The following is a 15528-nucleotide window of genomic DNA, read 5'->3' as shown; positions in this document are numbered from 1 at the left end:
CTGCTTTACATCAGATGGAAGCTATTGCATCAACATTACCACCTTTGTCTACCAGACTTAAATTCAAACACATTTAATCAAATATTTTTCATAAAAATATGTTGACTAGCATTCAACTATTGGCATTTAATGATTGTATCCAAGGTCAATACTTCCATGATTCTGCTCCTAATCTGGGTCAAACTATCAATGCTAGGCTAGCCTGTGTCATCCTCCTTAACCTTTTTAAAATATATGCCCAATGTAAGCTTTTATTTAGTAGCCTGGCATTCCCCAGTATTCCATTGCCATTCCAGAAGCTGTGCTGTGAACAACAAAATTAATGGAGCCATGGGATTCTGTTGATTTGGATTCTTCAGCCCCTAAATAGGCATAATTATGACTAAAATTTCTTCTCCATTAGCCCTCTGAAAATCCCATCTAGCAGTCTAGAACTATATCTGAGTAAAGTGGATGGCTAATATATACACACTGACTGGCTGGCTGTTTGCTGCTAACAAGAATGTGTAAGAGCTGAGCTTTTTGCTTACTATTCCTTCACTGAGGAAACAAATTTACATTTATTTCCTCAGTGACATAGCAATTTCCACAAAACTTACAGGATCATAATGACTTCCTCCAAATCAGATTGAAACTGGCCAAAAAGTCATGGAACAACAGATGAACAGATAACATAAATCTTGTTTAGAACATCACAACCAACGTGCATTCATATTTTTTACTTTGGCAATCTTTCCTAACTTTGTTTTATTAATGTTTAGTTAAAAAATGGTCTAGTATTGATGTAACATAGTTGCTCTATAGATATTACCAGGTAGCCAGACAGTTTTACACTTCTATGCAGAGGTGACAAATTGACCAAAAGCGGTACCAGGCTGCCCTCGGAGGTTCTGCTCCATCTGTCCCACAGGTGTGGGCACGCCTCAGGGAGCAGATCCTCTGCCAGCCACGGGGTGTGGTGTCGGGGAGGACCCAGTCGTCAGTGTGTCAGGCACAAACAAGTTGCACTTATTTTCAAATTTATTTGCAAAACATACTGGTAGAATGTCCTGAAGTTGCGTCAGGAGAGGTTTAGGCTGGATATCGGGAAAAGGTTCTTCACCCAGAGGGTGGCTGGGCACTGGAACAGGCTCCCATGGTGTGCTCTTGGGGATCGTTCTGTGCAGGGCCAGGAGCTGGATTCGATGACCCTTGTGGGTCCCTTCCAGGTAAGAGTATTTTACGATTCTATAAAAAAATTCTTAAAGTTTTGTCGGGAATCTTTGGCTCTCTTTTAGAAGAATAAATTTAACTTTTCCCTCCCGATAAGCTCTTATCCCCAGACTCCCGGTCCCCTCCTCCGTAGCCAGGACAGCTTGTCCTCCTCCTCTCCGTCCCTTTCCCGCCCCCGACCGGTCGTTCCCGAAGGAAAACAAACGTGGAAGATTGCCCGGGGGCGGTGGAGGGGGTGTGCGTGTGGCGGGCGGGGGCTGGGCCGCTCCCTGCGGCGGAGGGGGAGCCCGGCGCCGGCTCCCGCCCAGCGTCCCGGGGCAGCCGCCGGCCGCGGTCAGCGCCTGTGACACGGCCGCCCCATGGTGAGGGGGTGAGGGGGTGAGCGGGTGAGGGACGGCGGGGGGGGATCGAAGGGAGCGGGGACCAGCGGGCAGCGGGGCCGGGGCGGCTCCGCTTTCGCTTTCGCTCCCGCTCCCCGTGCCGGCGAGGAGAGGGAAGGAGCCGGGCCGGGCCGGGGCCTGGCGGGCGCACGGTGGGCCCTGGGCTGGGCCGCTGCGGACGGGGCCGGTAGGAGCCGCAGCGCGGAGCGAGCGCCGGGATTCCCCCCGCGACTCCCGGTTCCGGGCCCTCGGCGAGGCCGCGGCGGCTGCCGCTCCCCCCGGCCTGTGCCCGAGCGGCGGGACTCGTCCCGCTCCCGCCCCTGCCCGGCGAAGGAGCTGAGGGTGCCCAGCCGGGGGTGCCCCCAGCAGCGGCTGGGCCCGAGGTCCGCGGTCAGGTCGTGGGGAGCTGATCCGGGACAGAACTTGTCACACCAGCGTGGATTGTCTGTATTTATTTATTTATTTATTCATTCTATGCAGCGTGACAAATTGTTTAGCCTGGTATTGCTCAAGCTTTTAAAATAGTCTATCAGGAAAAAAGAACTAGTTTAGTCTGCTTGAAGACTTTATGTAAGACTTAAAGTCTGTTTTTATTTTTTATGCTTCTGCTCTGTTCACACTCGCCTTGTCTTTCCAGGGCATGGTACAGGCAGGGTAGGCCTCTGGAACCTGTTGGTCTTAAGCTGCACCAGAGGAGGTTTAGGTTGGACATCAGGAAGAATTTCTTCACAAAAGGTTGATTGGACATTGGAATGGGCTGGGCAGGAAGGTGGTGGAGTCACTGTCCCTGGAGGTGTTTGAGGAAAGACTGGCCATGGCACTTAGTGCCATGGTCTAGTTGACAGGGTGGTGTTGATAGGTTGGACTTGATGATCTCAAGAGTCTTTTCCTACCTAATTGATTGTGTGGTTCTGGGGTGAGACCGGAGGCGTAGTTCTATTGATACTGAGAATTCAGTATTAGGGCTCTGATTGCAGGTTGAACTGCTGTGGCCTCTTATGGCAGGTGTCAGCCCACTGCTGACTTGCTCCACCGGTTCAGCTGTGTGCAGAAGGTGTTCACGTGTTAGTCATTAGGTATTTTCTGCCCTTCTGCAGCTGGCTTAAACATATAAATCCAGGACAAAATGCCTGTTGTCTGCTCTGATCTCTCAAAATGCACTCATGTGCCCTTGCCTTGCCTGGAACAAGTCTGTCTTGCCACGTGATCCACAAGAGCACAGATCTGCTGAGAACCACAGCCTGACACGTACAGCTCCTGATTCTGGGTATTCTGTGGGAGATCCCAAACGTGTGGTTGTTTATCCCACTAAGCAGTTTCATGTTACTTTGTAAACACACTGGGGCTGGTGACTATGCCTTATTTCAGCCTAACAAAGCTATTTTCTTTTGATTTATTTTACAGACAGAAGGAAAAAGATGTAATTTAGTCCCAAAGTGCAGTTTGGCTGTAGCCTACCACAGGAGCGTGTTCCTCACTAACTACAGGCCTCAGCCAAGGGAGCAATAGTGTATATGGTGTCACTGCAATTTTGGGGCCAGTACCACTCTAGGAAATGTTTCCGGTCACCTTAGGGAGAAGGCTGTTGTATGTCCTTATATTCTAATTAATTTTATTTACAGGGAAAAGCTTTTCAACCTTTCAATCCTTATCAACAAGGCATTTATGCTGGAAGTACTTTTTCTAGTGGCAGTGGTTGTCTAAAGTGTTGTGAGTGAATTAAAATCAAATCGATGAATTACACTGTGTTTCCCTGGGCAAGCAGAACTCCTGAGGTTTGTTGTGCGTTGTTGTACTGCATTTGAACCGAGAGCAGCAGGCAGTTTAACAAAAGTTCATGAATGTTAACATTTGAGGCGTGTAAGCAGCATTTTCTGAAATTCATAATAACAAGTATGTTACCCTACATGGGAAGAGTTTTACCTCTGGTTGACTGCAACTACGTGACTTGTGCTGCTACAGCATGCTTTGGATATGTCTTTTTTATTGACATAGCTGACTGGAAGTTATTCTGCATCTCAGTCTTGATCACTTCTGGATTAGTGTTATTTTAGTTACTGATATTCAGATCCAAGGACAGAGGTAAAATCACCTTCCTAAGAAGCTGAAGTTGAGTGCAGTGTTTTCACTTGCCTGAGGAGAGTGGTTTGTAGGCCAGACAGGGCTGCTGCTCAGAGGGGTCTTGAGGGGATGGAGAAATGGGCCGATAGAAACCTCAGAAGTTCCAGCAGAGGCAGTAAGAAAGCCCTGCACCTAGAACAGGTTGGGAAGACTTGATGGAGAGCAGCCTTACAGAAAAGGATCCGTGTGTTGTGGTGGACCACATGCTGGTTAGAGGGCTGGAGCACGTGATACTCAAGGAGAAACAGGGGTGGGTTTGTTCAGCCTTAAGAGAAGGTGAAGGAAGGGGAGATCTTAGTGTTGTGGGTAGAAGCTGTAGAGCTAGGCTGCTCTTGGAGGTGCATGACAGTGGGATGAGGAGCAGTAGACACAAGCTGGTTTGGCTACAAGAAAGGTCTTTGTTTTGTTTGGTTTTAACCTGTACAATAGTCAAACACTGAAGGAGGGGTCTAGTGAGTGTGAGGAGTGTCCATCCATGGAGGTGTTAGAACTTGACTGGACAAGGGCCCATGCAATGACATCTAATTCAGCTTGTACTGGATGGCACATGAAAATCCTGCCATCCTAAACTGTCCTGTTACTTTGTGATTACTGAAAGAACAGGCATTCTTACTTCAGAAATTAACTGTTTAAATTATGCTTAGGAGAACACAAGTCAAATAAAGTATGCAAGGTTTCCTTGAAATTGCATCAGCTACAAGCAGAAATGCATAATGTTAATTTAATTTATTTAATGTTAATATTATATGAACTTAAAAAAAAGTAAGACACTGCATTGATAATTTATGTCTTAGAATTTTTGTTGCAGAAGCTACTATATTATTTGAGAGAAAATTAAGCAGGAGACCTGATGAGAATGTAGAGTTCTTATATTTCTTTCTTAGTTTTTCAAACTTACTGCACAGTGAATTTTAGGCAGCAGTGTCTTTAAGAAATTGGTAGACACTGTCATGGAAGTTCCTTTACTGTCTGAGAATTCTTAACGAGAAGAAAATGACTACCCAGAGCCCTGCATGCAGCCAAATATTCAAAATTCAGATAATCTACCGAAGGCACATGACCATTGTTTACATTAACTCTTTTCACAGTGCTCCAGATTGTAAATCATCTAAACTATCGGTTTTGGCTCTCATCAATCTCTAGATGTCATGAAAGGTTAAGGACAAAGTTATGGTGAATTTAGCTTAGTCTCTGCTGCATTTCTTCTAAGACAGAATGGGCTGTGTGTTTCTGTGAGTTCATGTTGTGTTATATGTTTGAAGAATTTGTGTCATCGCTTCTTCAAGATGATTCAGTATGAAAGAAAAGCATGACATGGCTATTAAACATCTTTAAAGAACCAATTTTTAATTACTTCTAGCTCATAAACTCATGGATTAGTGTATAATCTGTCACAAAATTAAATGTGTATTTGAAGAGGAAGTACTGCAGTTTGGAGTATGATGCTTTTTATCTTCTGGACATTATAAAAAAAAAATCAGTTCTAGACTCTGAATAGAGGTCAGCTGTGATATATGAGTGCCTCTTTCCAAAGTTATGGACTGTAGTGACCAAGGTATAATAGAATGTATTTTTTACCATCTTGCATTTAAACTGCTGTTTTTAGAATGATCAAAAGAGTAAATCAGTATAAAAGGATTAAAGTTCTTTTTGCAACCTGAAAAATGTGAAGTCACCTTCCCACTGCATGTTTATTTGAAGGCTTGTTTGAAGGACTGTTAATATTAAATGCCTTAGGTTAGGAGGGGATTTGTAAGACTGCTTGGTAGTGTGTCTTTATAATTTGGAGTGGGGATAATTTAGCAAAGACTGCAAAGTCAGTTGATGAAATAATTTCCTTCTGAGGTTCTGAAAAAAAAAAAGATGTGTCATTGAAACATTAAAGATTGACTTCCCCTAACTTGATCTACTCTGAGTAAACGTTCAGTTTTCCATAGTTTTCAGTTTCTTTGTTGGGTGGGATAGATACAGGAGGAGAGTCTTCTGTTAGCATTCCGTTCTTCCGAAAAATGCAGCATTGTTTTATTTGCAACTGTCTTCCTCCCTATACCAGAAGTGCTCTCCCTTTCTTGCTGGAAGATGCTTCCACACTTGACTCCTTTGAGTTTGGAGCAGGTTTGTATGTGTGCTCTCTGCAGCCTGCATGAGAGGCCTGGGGCTGAACACTGAGCCGTTCAAAGACCCAGTGCCGTCAACTGGTGTCTGCCCTCATGTTCTCTCTGCCTGCAGGAATCACAGGTCTCAGAAAAACATCAACACCCTCCCTCTGCATTTTCACACCATAGGTAGATGTGAGAAAAGTAATGTCTAGTTTCACTGTTGATAATATGTTTGACTGTGGGTAAAACAGGAATGTTTTTTAAGCTGTTACATTCTGCTGTGCCTCACCTGTACGAGGAGGATCATGCTGGGTTAATTACTTTAAATCAGTGTAGTTACTGAGAGAGGAAAATCAGGGAAAGCTTGCTGATACAGTTGCTGATGTAGTTCAGGTACTTCCATAGAACCAAGTTAGCAAATATCTTTTTACTGACACTTGTGACAAAACTTTCTCATAGGTGTCTTCTTTCCCTTTGTGTGCATTCAGCATAATGGAATTTATTTAGGTTACTCCTATGCTCTGTAGATAAATGCTATTACATACAATACTACACATCTCTCTTTTAGAGAAGTGAAACTCAAAAATTATGTTTTATGCTATGCAGGGAACAGAATTCAGGCTCTTTATGTACCCACTGGTCCTGCAAATACTTCAGCAGCCTTTTTATACCCCTTGCTAGGTGATGCCTTAGTCATTTTCAGTAGGGGGCATACACAATTTGGAGTGCAAATCTTCATTCAGGAACTCTTAACACTTCCAGGAAATGGAATTCCAAAATTAATTTTATTCTGGTGTCTTTTCAGGACATGATTTACAATTTTTAAGATGATTCTGAATGTGAATTGGCAAAACATGAACTTTGATCAATCGAAGCATCTAATTGGAAGTTTTTTTCAAATCTTTTCATGTATCATTATGCTGCAAAGCATGTTTGCCTCTGCCTTAATTACTTTGCTGGTTTTTTTCTTGTTAGTGTTAAGTTTTATGAAAAATGATCCCCAAAGCCTGCAAATAAATAGAGATAATACAATTAAATGCAAATATCCAGATATTAAGTATTAATACTGCTTAATTGTGGTTTTGGGGGATGTGTGATTATTAGAAAGACTGATTTATTTTGATTTCTTTAAAAAGTGATTCAAGTTTACTCCTTCTTGTTGAATTTTCCTTTGTTTTTAGGGGTTTTTACCTTGGTGAAGGTATATTGGGCAACTGTTGACTTGGAAGCTGCTTTTAGGATGTCTGAAGATGAAGAAAAAGTTAAACTCCGCCGAATTGAACCTGCAATTCAGAAATTCATTAAAGTGGCAATTCCAACAGATTTGGAAAGGTTAAGAAAACACCAAATAAATATTGAGAAGGTTAGTGTTCACTTTTTACTAATGTAGTTCTTTTTACACTATAGAAGCAGTCACACTGAAAGATTATGTAGAGTTTTTGATGAGAAGTTGATGACAAAGTGCTTTAATTCAAATTTGGCTAAAGACGAATGTTCTATATTGTCGTGTAATTGTGTGCACAAAGGCCTTTACATTTGTAGTAAACATAGTTAGCAATAGTTTGGTTGAAATACTTGCATGATAATTTGCATTTTGTATCTTTTACATGCATTTTAGCTATAATGAATGTGTTACAGTACTTTTGTGAGCTGTCATGATTTTCTCTTAAATATTTTCTCTAAAATTAACTTTCAGCCATGTAAGCCAAACATCCCTAGAGGTAAAAGGATAATTTTATAGAATCTGATCCTGTTTATTTTACAGGCTACTTTTAAACAAAAATCACTAATTATGTCCAATTGCTTAGAGGAGCAACATTATTTACTTATGATGAAGCCAATATCTCTAACCTCATTTCATGAATATTGATTTAAACCTTAGGTTCCAGAGATAGTCCAAACAATTAATCTCCTAAATCACTGTTTGAAGAAACTATAAAATCAATATATAATGAAATTTGACCTTGAATACACCTTTTCAGAGGAAGTGGCTACCATCAATTCATCATCATTGCTTCTCAACTGTTTGAGAGTCCAACTTTCTGTATGACAGTTTTGGAAAACTTAAAAGCTATATCCTTAGGAAATGAGTTCTCTGTGCTTTTTCTTTCTTTCCATGTTTTCCCCATGAAAATTCTTGTTTTCTAAAGCACATTCCATGGATTGGATGGCCTTTCACTCCAAGAGGGAATAAAATGCATGTGTATCCAAAAGAGTTACAGCTGTCTGTAAGTCTCTATTAGATAACAGCAATTGACTTGGTAGTACAGGAAGGTGGAGATTTTGTTTGGCTTACTGCCCTAAGCTTTGTTGGTGATATGCAACAATCCTTTCAAAGTGCCAAAGGATGTTGTGTGAAACACTTTTTGCCTTTGGCTGGGGACCATTGTTGTGGTGGGAAGATCCGTAAAGGTGACACAAAACGAGAAATGAAGGTATCTGGGTCTTACTGCAGTCTTATCTGAGTGTAGATGTTTGAATAAGACATTTATTGAAGAGCTTTTAGCAGGAGATATTATGACAAACTCTTGAGTTCTCTTCATGTCCACTGGCTGCTTTCAAGGAGAGATGGAAGGGATCCAAAGCAAAAGTATCAAAGTTTCTTTCTAAAGAGAGCTCTCTAGAGAATGGACTCGGAGCAAAAAAGATTGAGTGTTTAAGGTAACCTAATGTTTTATATTTCTGTTGTGGACTACAAACTATCTGGCTATAGCACAATTATGATTTAATACCACAGAAATATGGAACCATAGAGTGATTTGGGTTGGAAGAGAAGCTTTAAAGATCATCTAGTCCAACCCGCCTGCCATGGGGTGGGAACACATTCCATTACATCAGGTTGCTCAAAGCCCCACCCAACCTAGGCTTGAACACTTCCCGGGCTGGGGCATCCAGAACTTCTCTGGACAGCCTGTTCTAGTGCCACACCACCCTCATTATAAAAAAAATTTCTTACGACCAATCTCAACTTCTCCTCTAAATGTTTAAAAGCATTGCCCCTTATGCTGCCACTGCAGGCTTTAGTAAAAAGTCTTCGTCTTTCTCCTAAGCCCTCTTTATTTATGGAAAGGCTGCAGTAGGGTCTCTCAAGAGCCTACTCTTCTCCAAGCTCAACAATCCCAACTTTCTCAGCCTTTCTTCACAGGAGAGCTGTTGAGCCCTTGGACCATTTTTGTGGCTCTCCTGTGGACCTGATATAACAGGTTAGGATTCCATAGATGTTTTTACTTCATGGACCTCCCTTAATTTTACATGTATTTGTTCATAGAATGTTAAGGGGTTGGAATGAACCTTAGAGATCATCTAGTCCCAAACCCCCTCCCATGGGCAGGAGCGCCTTCCAGCAGGCTCAAGGCCTTATCCAAACTGGCTTTGAATACTGCCAGGGATGGGGCATCCACTGCCTCCCTGGGCAACCTGTTCCAGTGTCTCACCACCCTCACAATAAAGAATTTCTTCCTAATCTGTAACCTAAATTTCCCCTCTTTCAATTTGTACCCCTTGCTCCTTGTCCTATCACTACAAATCCTGATGAAGAGTCCCTCTCTGGTTTCCTGGTAGGCCCCCTTCAGATACTGGAAGGTTGCAATGAGGTGTCAGTGCAACCTCCTCTTCTCCAGGCTGAACAGCCCCAGCTTCCACAATAAATAATGTCAATACTATCTCTTCTCAAGCTTTCCTATCCTTGAGGCCCCCAGAGTGAACATTGTCCAGGAGAGTGGCCTACTTTGTGTATGCATGACAAAGAGAAGTCAACAAGGAGGAATTCTCTGACCACATGTCATTGCTCTGGGTGTGCTAAGTCATTGGATTCTTTGGGCTCGTCACTAGCATATTTGGAATTTTGAAGCAAAGTAATAAAACCTCTAAATATATAAAGCTGATGAATGTGCTGAGCATTTCTAGTAGAAATTATGAAGAGCAGTCAAAGTTTCCTGAGAAATTTTTTGTCACAGGATTTTTTATCATTAGTTATTTGGACAGTGTATTACAGTCAGTTGAAATTAAATAGGCGTTTTTTCCCTAAACCCCTGAGAAATTCCTGTTTCAGTACTCTTTCAGGGATGACTAAATTGGAAGATCTACTGTTGATACAGGACTTCTTGACCTTTTTTTTTTTTAAAAAAACATTGGCAGCAATTTTAATGGCATAGCAATTTATTCAGAGGTTGTTGTTACTCTGTTTATAGAGGAATGATGTTAATCTAACTTTGTTGAACACTAAACCTCTTATCTTCTATAGAACTACAAAGTCCTAACATGAAAGAACTTTTTGCTCTGAAAATAAGCAGTAACTTCAGATTTCTCATTGTATTTTAGGAAGCTGAGTAACTTGTGATCCTTATTGCTGTGGCATCTAAAATTATGAAAATAATTATGGAAAGATAGAGGCTGTGAAGAAAGGTTTTTATTGGTAGCAAAGCATATTAAGAAATTGAGGAATTAAACTTTACATTAAAATACCTTACAAATCATGGTAAATATTTTACCTTGTTATCTAAACAATTAAAAAAATATTCTAGTATTGTCTAATATTGTAAATGCATTCTTTGATAGCACACATTCCAGGAATCACTGCTTCTACTTCTATTATTTTACTATCCTTTTTATGCTAAAGTCTCTACATTATTTGTGTCAACTGCCTATAGGAGAGACCGATTTATTTTAATGATGAAAAGGTTGATATGTGATAATAGGCAGTTCTTTTGCCAAACTTGCTCTCTGCTAATGTAATAGTCTGGTCTGTGGGCAGTACTGTATGAATAGTTGCCCACTGAAGTTAGTGGGGCCTCATGAAGGTGCCAGATCTGGCCTGTTGGCTCTTGTAGCTGTGTTTGTAGCTATGTAGGAATGTTGAGTGTAAATGTAGACAGTAGCATTGTGTAATGAATGCCATTTTCTGTGTCAATAGTACCAGATACCTCATTGTCCTATATGACCAGTACTGCTTATTCACAATTCCATTCTTTTCTCCTTCTTCTGCCACTTGTTCTACTGCCAAGTGAATTATGCCACAGCAGTGTCAGGATGCAATATCACTCGGATGTTAAAAACTGATGCTGAAACCCTGGTTGTCTGTACTTCAGTAAAATATACTGTACAAATTTTTTCACAAAATACATTGCTATTTACCTCTCTAATTTTGCAGTGGAATTGTTTATGACTGGACTTCTTTACTGTCAGTTTTGGAAAACTAGTGATCATTTACCAAAGGTGGCTTTTTTCCTGCATAGCCAGTTGGTAAAAATAGCAATTCTAAGGAGTCGTTTTCCTCTGTTTTAGTATCAGAGATGCAGGCTCTGGGACAGATTGCACGAAGAGCACATCAATGCAGGACGAACAGTTCAGGTAAGGATATGAAAATGGCTGTGCTACTGATGGGGTTAAATTACATACATAGTTCTGGTTACCTCAGGGATGGACCTTCAGAGAGACATATATTTGACAGGTGGGTTTGACAAGCACACAGTTTTGCTTTACTTCATCTGAAAGGTAGGAATTTCCTGATTGTGTCCTATGAGGCAAATACAGTCAGAAATGTTTCCATGTTCTTGAAGAAGCAAAAGTTTGGAGACTGTGATCTTTTGCAAACTATCCTCTTACATTGTTAAATTAGAAGACAGCGATTGCAATAAGGGATACTGCTAATTTTAAAGTATGATTTCAGACATAGAGAACATCTGGACTACTAGTTTGGTGATCACATCTGTTGTTACGTGCATGATATTGTCAAGGGAGGAAATACCGGCACATTTGTCAACACGGGCATCATCTCAGTGACTTCATGCATAGTCATCCATAACTCAGCACACTGGGAATCTTACACTGTTTCTAAAAATACCTATGTCTTGATGAAAATGATGCAAGAAGCTCAGCCAGACATCAGCTAAATCGCACACAGCCAAAGAAGATTATCAGTACAGAAGAACACAGTGACCAGATCTGCAGCACTAAGTTTGCTGAGGCAGGTACAGCATCTAGTGGCTGGAACAGCTGCACTGCCAATATTCTGGGGACAGACGTGTGTTCGCCAGGAGAGGCATCTTGTGTTCGTTTCATAAATGTTGTTCAGAGGTGGGACCTGTCTTTGCTACTGTAAGTGACCTACACTGCATGTAGACAACCAGGATTTGCCTGCACAGGTGTCACAGTCCTAAACCAATGCATCTCGCAGCAGTTCTAATGCTGTAAATTCCCATCTTTGTTTCAGTGTCTTACTGACACTTGTGGGAAATTAGACCAGACTAAAAATGACAAAAACACAAAAGCGGCTCGCCTCAGAAAGAAGAACTTAATCCTGATTGAACAATGGAATTAGATGGTAGGGAGAGCTGGAGATATGTATCTTTTTTGAGGAATGGAAGGTGTTAATGAGCTTTCTATTTAGTGTAGATGATATGAAGTTACATGTGAAATCCTGTTGATTTTTCTGCTAATTGGAGATTTGAGTGTTTGATTTTCCACCAAATACTTTTGAAATTTGGATACAAGTTTATTCTTCATATTCAAAGAGTCTTCCTAAGGTGGAAATTCTATTAAAACAATGGCCTTTTAACAGGTATGGTGTAGTAAGCCTGTGTTTTCTTATGTCTGTTCTCTAATCTGTTTTCACATCTGAGTTATGGGAAAAGCTTCTCTTGTAACTTTAAATTATCAGTATCATTTCTTTAGCAAGACAAAAATCTATCAATAATTAGAGAAAAAAAAGTTGAAGATGTTCTTTTTAGATATTTTAAGTGCTTTAATAAGAAGACTGTTTATATGTCTCTAGAAACATTTATATTTGTCTTGAATCTAAAGATTGCTGTTTTCACTCTCTGTCAAAATAAATTTTCTTACATTTTATTTAATGCTTATTGCTTCTAGCTCTGGGTACAGATCTAGATGCATTAAAGTGGTTCACATTCTGATACCCAGAGAGCAGAAAAAGTATCTGGGTGCATGAAAGAAGAGCAGACTGGCTCTTTGTTTTAATTAAATAGTTAGAAGTCTGGAGTACTTGATAATAAATTATATGACATGTAGAATGTGTTTGCTGTAAGCTGTTTAAATGTTTACCAATGGACTTGTGATCTGTTTGTTTGCGAAGAAATCAGATTAATTATTGTGATACCAAATGTTCTCTGCAAGCACACACTTTGCTCTCAAAATTAGATGTTGTAAAAATACATTAGGAATCCCTAAGTCAATATTGACCCAAGGCATCCGCCACAGGTTTTAGACAAATATATGCACAGCCATTCTACATTTAATCCATGTGCACATAATTAGCCATTTTTCTGAATTTTCAGTTTACCCAGAATAATTACTTCTGTTGTACTTTTGATGATGGTCAAAATTATAATAGAAGTATAGATGAGCGTACATGTGTTGCTCTGCTTTCGGGTGACTGGGTGCCACTTTAAAAACTTCTATAAAGGAAAGTGAAGAAAACAGATAAATATATGCACAGAGTGTGAAGAGACACCTTCAAAAATATTGAGAAAATAACTCTTGTATATCATGTATTAGTTTTTCTGAATGTGCTCTTGTATATTTTCATTTTTAGGGACAGTCCATGGACTTCTTAAAATGTTAGGGCCTGAATGAATTTGCAGTTTTCTAGGCTTTGCCCACATACATGCTGACTGTACCACACAATTAGTTAATTATTGCAAGGTTTAAGCTAATTTCAATGAAATGGCAGTATTTTGTTGTAACATCTAAGGACTGCCCTGATCATTCCTGTGGTGAGAGGAAAGGAAATGCTGCAGTTACTAGAGAGGAAATAAGACATTAAACCAAAAAAAAAAAAAAAAGGAAAAATGCAGTGGATGAACAGTCTGGCTGTCCTGGGGTGATGTTGTGAAGCTGCTTTACTCCTTACCCGTCCGCTCAATGCCCAAGGACGCTGTGCCTTCAGGATGGGCCCGGGGGCGGGGCCAGAGCCGCGGGACCCAAGTGCAGGGCGGCTGAACGGCTCAGCCCAAGGGCTCCGGGGCCTGGGCAGGGCGCGGGAGGGAGTGCGCCGGGAGCGCTATGCTGCTTTTTGTGGTTCCTTTGTGTTCCAGCTAGCTGGGAAAAGGCTCTGTTGGGTTTTCTCGTTCTTTTTTCCCTTCCCTTCCCCTTGCCTCAGTGCCTCCCTTCCCTCTTCGCTGGTCCAGGGAGCCTGCGGGGGCGAGCCCGCGAGGTGGCCCTGGCTGGTCCAAGCCCAGGTGTCTGTTCCCTCTCCAGGAATTTGTTGTATTTTGAGGGGTTTTTTTTAATCCTGTTCTACCCTGTTTTGTTTGGGTGTTAATAAACAGTGTGGTTTTTTCTACTCTCACTTGCTATGACCCCTTTGTCTTACTGGTGGGTCTTACTCCTTTCCCCTGCGGAGGAGACACTCACTCCGGAGTGTTTCCTCCTGACGTTTTGACTCCAAAACTGAGACACTGGCTTTAGTGTGTATTCAGCCCATGAAAAGAGACTCTGTTGTGCAAAACACGTTTAGGCAAGTATGGTCTCTCCACTGTGTTGCTCTAACATGGAAAGCTGCTTGAAAAATGTTAATCTGTTTCTTTTTTTTCTTTTTCACTTTTATGGTTTCTAGTTCAGCTGAAAATGGTTTACAAGTAAAAGATTGTTTCTGATCAGCTCTTTTTTTGCATAAATCTTCAAAGTTCAGTTGTATGGCTCAGGTCTTCTGTGACATCTCTAAAATGATCTTCAGGTTAGGTACCTCTGGCATACAGTGTAGATATGCTGTGAGGGCATGAGGAGTAGTGCAGAGAACTTTATTTCTGCAGGAGATTGTTTCTGTTATCAGCTCATTACTGTGGCCATCTGCAGGGTAGAGAGATCCTTAAACTCAGAGTTCCTTTGACCTAGGCCGAGAATTTTGTAAGACTTGAGGGACACAGAGTAGAAGTGAACTGACTGTGTGGTAGTGATCAAAAAAAGCCAAATAACTTAGGATATATAAATGGGAGAGCAGTCAGTGTGGTTTCTCCTGCAATCTCTTTGATCAGCAGTAGTAGGATCCCAGGCAGAATAGTCAGTCCAGTTTGGGCACCACGCTTCTACGGAAGGCATGAAGTGAATAGGGAGAGACCAGTGAATGCAGTCAGAAACTGAGAAAACAAGACTTCTTGTAAAGATCAACAAATTAGTTATTTTGCCCAAAGAACACCTGACAGCATTGTGCTGTCTGTCTGCAAACAGGGAGAGGATGGCTGCAAGGAGGATAGGGCTTGTTTTTTCCTGTTTTGAACAGAGAGGATTAGAAATACTTGGTTTAAACTGAGGCCAGGGAGATTTCTGCTAGACATAAGGAGGTGCTAGAGAATAATGAATTCTGGCAGTATGTCATGAAGGACGTTGTAGCTCTTCATGAAGAAATAATATAGGGACAGCAGATCATGCATTGAAGGGATAACTTCCCAAGGTTTTCACCAGTTTTATTTTCCTACGGTTTTTGTGAGAAAGCCATTTGAAACAAAGATTGTTGTTTGGTTTTGGAAGCCAATGGACCAAAATTGCAATTATTATAAAGAGAAATTCCATGTCTTTTGGGTTGAATTTGGAGAGTTCAAAACTCAGGAGTTCCCACAAATGAAAAGAGAATTTTGTATTACCTTCCTCGCTAAATAAGCTTGGTTTTAAAAGTGCATACAGTTGGGATGAGAGCAATACACTTTTATGCTCTACCTAGAAATTAAACTGTGGCATTAAAATTATTATGAAAAGAAGTCACA

The 15528-nt window shown here is 41.0% G+C and overlaps 1 protein-coding gene across 3 annotated transcripts in view; it reads left to right on the top strand.

The window, feature by feature from the left end:
* The first annotated feature begins 984 nt into the window (after nt 1–984).
* The window catches only part of STX17 (syntaxin 17), a 28833-nt gene continuing 14289 nt past the window's right edge, over nt 985–15528 (top strand). The window contains exons 1-3 of one of the 3 annotated variants that reach the window (XM_048289191.1): nt 985–1208; nt 6994–7175; nt 11096–11161. In XM_048289191.1, the coding sequence (XP_048145148.1) occupies nt 1136–1208; nt 6994–7175; nt 11096–11161 (321 nt within the window). In that variant the 5' untranslated portion in view covers nt 985–1135. Of the gene's footprint in view, nt 1209–1468; nt 1591–6993; nt 7176–11095; nt 11162–15528 lie in introns of those variants that run through there. The other 2 variants (XM_048289192.1, XM_048289193.1) reach the window with 2 other exon arrangements.

The sequence above is a fragment of the Corvus hawaiiensis genome, chromosome 30 (genome assembly GCF_020740725.1).
Source record: "Corvus hawaiiensis isolate bCorHaw1 chromosome 30, bCorHaw1.pri.cur, whole genome shotgun sequence".
Classification (NCBI taxonomy): Eukaryota; Metazoa; Chordata; class Aves; order Passeriformes; family Corvidae; genus Corvus; species Corvus hawaiiensis.
The sequence above is the reverse complement of the archived record's forward strand: the minus strand, read 5'-3'. Positions and strand labels throughout refer to the sequence as shown.